This window comes from Gymnoscopelus microlampas (assembly GCF_963454915.1).
Source record: "Gymnoscopelus microlampas genome assembly, chromosome: 5".
Lineage (NCBI taxonomy): Eukaryota > Metazoa > Chordata > Actinopteri > Myctophiformes > Myctophidae > Gymnoscopelus > Gymnoscopelus microlampas.
The window spans coordinates 59,270,600-59,272,894 of NC_139942.1; the positions used below are offsets into that span (position 1 = coordinate 59,270,600).

General features: G+C 51.9%; 1 protein-coding gene across 1 annotated transcript; it reads left to right on the forward strand.

Moving 5' to 3' along the window:
* Positions 1-716: 716 nt before the first annotated feature.
* On the forward strand, positions 717-1,778 carry LOC311045237 (ELAV-like protein 1; the record flags this gene model as incomplete). Its single annotated transcript, XM_084057037.1, has 1 exon — positions 717-1,778. The coding sequence occupies one exon, from the start codon at positions 717-719 to the stop codon at positions 1,776-1,778; it is 1,062 nt and encodes a 353-aa protein (XP_083913163.1).
* Positions 1,779-2,295: the final 517 nt, after the last annotated feature.

Here is a 2,295-nt window from a genome sequence, read left to right on the forward strand (position 1 = left end):
CCCAAAGGGTATAGCTTACATGAGTCTCTGTATCTGCTTCGTCCATACATGGCATGTCCATTTGTCCTTAGGTCCCAGCCAGAAAAGTCCCAGTCAGACATGGGCATGTTTTGTACCTGTTTTCTCCATACATGGGCAAAAAACATGGCCCGGTCCGTTTGTCCTTAGGTCCCAGCCAGAAAAGTCTGTCCCCCTTTCGTCCATACATGGGCATAGACACAGGCTGACACGTCATGTGAAGTCCGGCTTAGCCTGGGTCTGGCAGAACCAGGTCTCCTGGTCTTGTTATTATGTATAAATATGCAGCAGAGCATCATGCCCATTGTCGGAGTACCGTCCATAGTTGAGCATATTGACAGACTGACTGACCGACCGACCGACCGACCGACCGACCGACCGACCGATTGATTGATTGATTGATTGATTGATTGATTGATTTATTGATTGATTGATTTGAATGCAACATGAAAAATTGCCTCCCTAGCAGCTGGTGACGGCTGTTGCTAGGCTACAGGTGAGGTAAACAAAGGTGTCCTGTGAGTTGTATGTTTCCATATTTGGAGAGTATCTTTTACACCACCAATAATAATATAAAACAATATAAAACCTTGCACAGCTTCCAGGTTAAGGTCTTAATTAAGGTATTAAGAATATATCAAATCTAATTTTGTTAAAAGTTCTTCAGACATTTCAAAGCCGATTGGTTGTTTTTTAACATGACAGAGAGGCCCGGTAAAGGCCTGGCGGGGAAAGATTTCAGGACCAACCTGATAATCAATTACCTTCCTCAGAGCACGACTGAAGACGCCTTGATGACTCTCTTCAGCAGAATCGGAGTGGTGGAAACCGCCAAGGTCATCAGAGACAAGAACAAAGGTCACAGTTTGCAATACGGGTTTGTCAACTACGCTAACCCCGCGGACGCAGCCAAAGCCATCGAGACGCTGAACGGACAGAAGCTCCAGTCCAAGACCATCAAGGTGTCATACGCACGGCCCAGCTCCGACGCTATCAAAGACGCCAACATTTATGTGTGCAACCTGCCGAAGAGTATGAACCTGGAAGACGTGGAAAATATGTTCTCCCCGCACGGAACGATCATCAACGCCCGCATGCTCCTGGACGAGGAAGGCAAGCCCCGCGGGGCGGCGTTCATCCGCTTTGACAAGCGGGCTCAGGCGGAGGAGGCCACCAAACAGCTGAACGGCACCAAGCCTCCCGGAGCCACCGAGGAGATCAAGATCTCCAAACCCATCCTGTGCATGGGCCCCGACTCAAAGGTCAAGGTCGCCAAGGTCATAGACACCACGCTCACCGAAGCCGAGCTCGTCGCCTCCCCGTACGACCTCGTCCAGGGAGGCGTGGACAGGGCCACCGTACCGCGCATCTTCATCTACAACCTGGGCCAGGACGCCGACGAGGATCTGGTCCGGACCATGTTCGGAACCTTCGGCACCGTCACCGACGTCAAGGTCATCCGAGATTTCCGCACCAACAAGTGCAGGGGGTTGGCCTTCGTTACCATGGAGAACTACGAAGAGGCCATGGAAGCCATCGCACGGCTCAACGGCCATCAACTCGGAGACAACATCCTGCAGGTCTCCTTTAAGATCCAAGAGAGCGGGAGGGAGAGAGAGTCTGGCAAGACGGCCAAGAGAGGGAGAGACACCGTGGATGACCTGGAGAGAGACCAACACAACGACGACCATCCAGACAGTCATTATCACAGAGAGAGGGCCGTCTTCAGACCCTACGACAAACACCTGCGGAGGCGTTAATGGATGGTAATCATAACAACCACCTGGCCACTGACCAGGAGCATTTAGCTGGATGGGAATGGGAGGATCCTATCGCCATCCCCAGCTGAGGCAGGGGAATGTTCATTCAAGGACCCCCAGTTTGATATGCACTCGCATACTACAGATTCTGTGGCGGAATTAAATCCATTTGGGAAACGTACCTCTCCTGACCAATGACCATTTTCCAGCAGTGGTTGCTTCCCATGTGGGCATTGACCCACCTGCCCCCCCTCCCCCCCATGTGGGCATTGACCCACCTGCCCCCCCTCCCCCACATGTGGGCATTGACCCACCTGCCCCCCCTCCCCCCCATGTGGGGGAATGATGATGAAATGACCCAAGGCCTACGATGTTCCTCCCAACCTGAACCTACTCTGAACCATTAGGATCATGTACACAGTGAACCAGTAGGATCATGTACACAGTGAACCAGTAGATCATGTACACAGTGAACCAGTAGGATCATGTGATCATGTACACAGTGAACCAGTAGGAT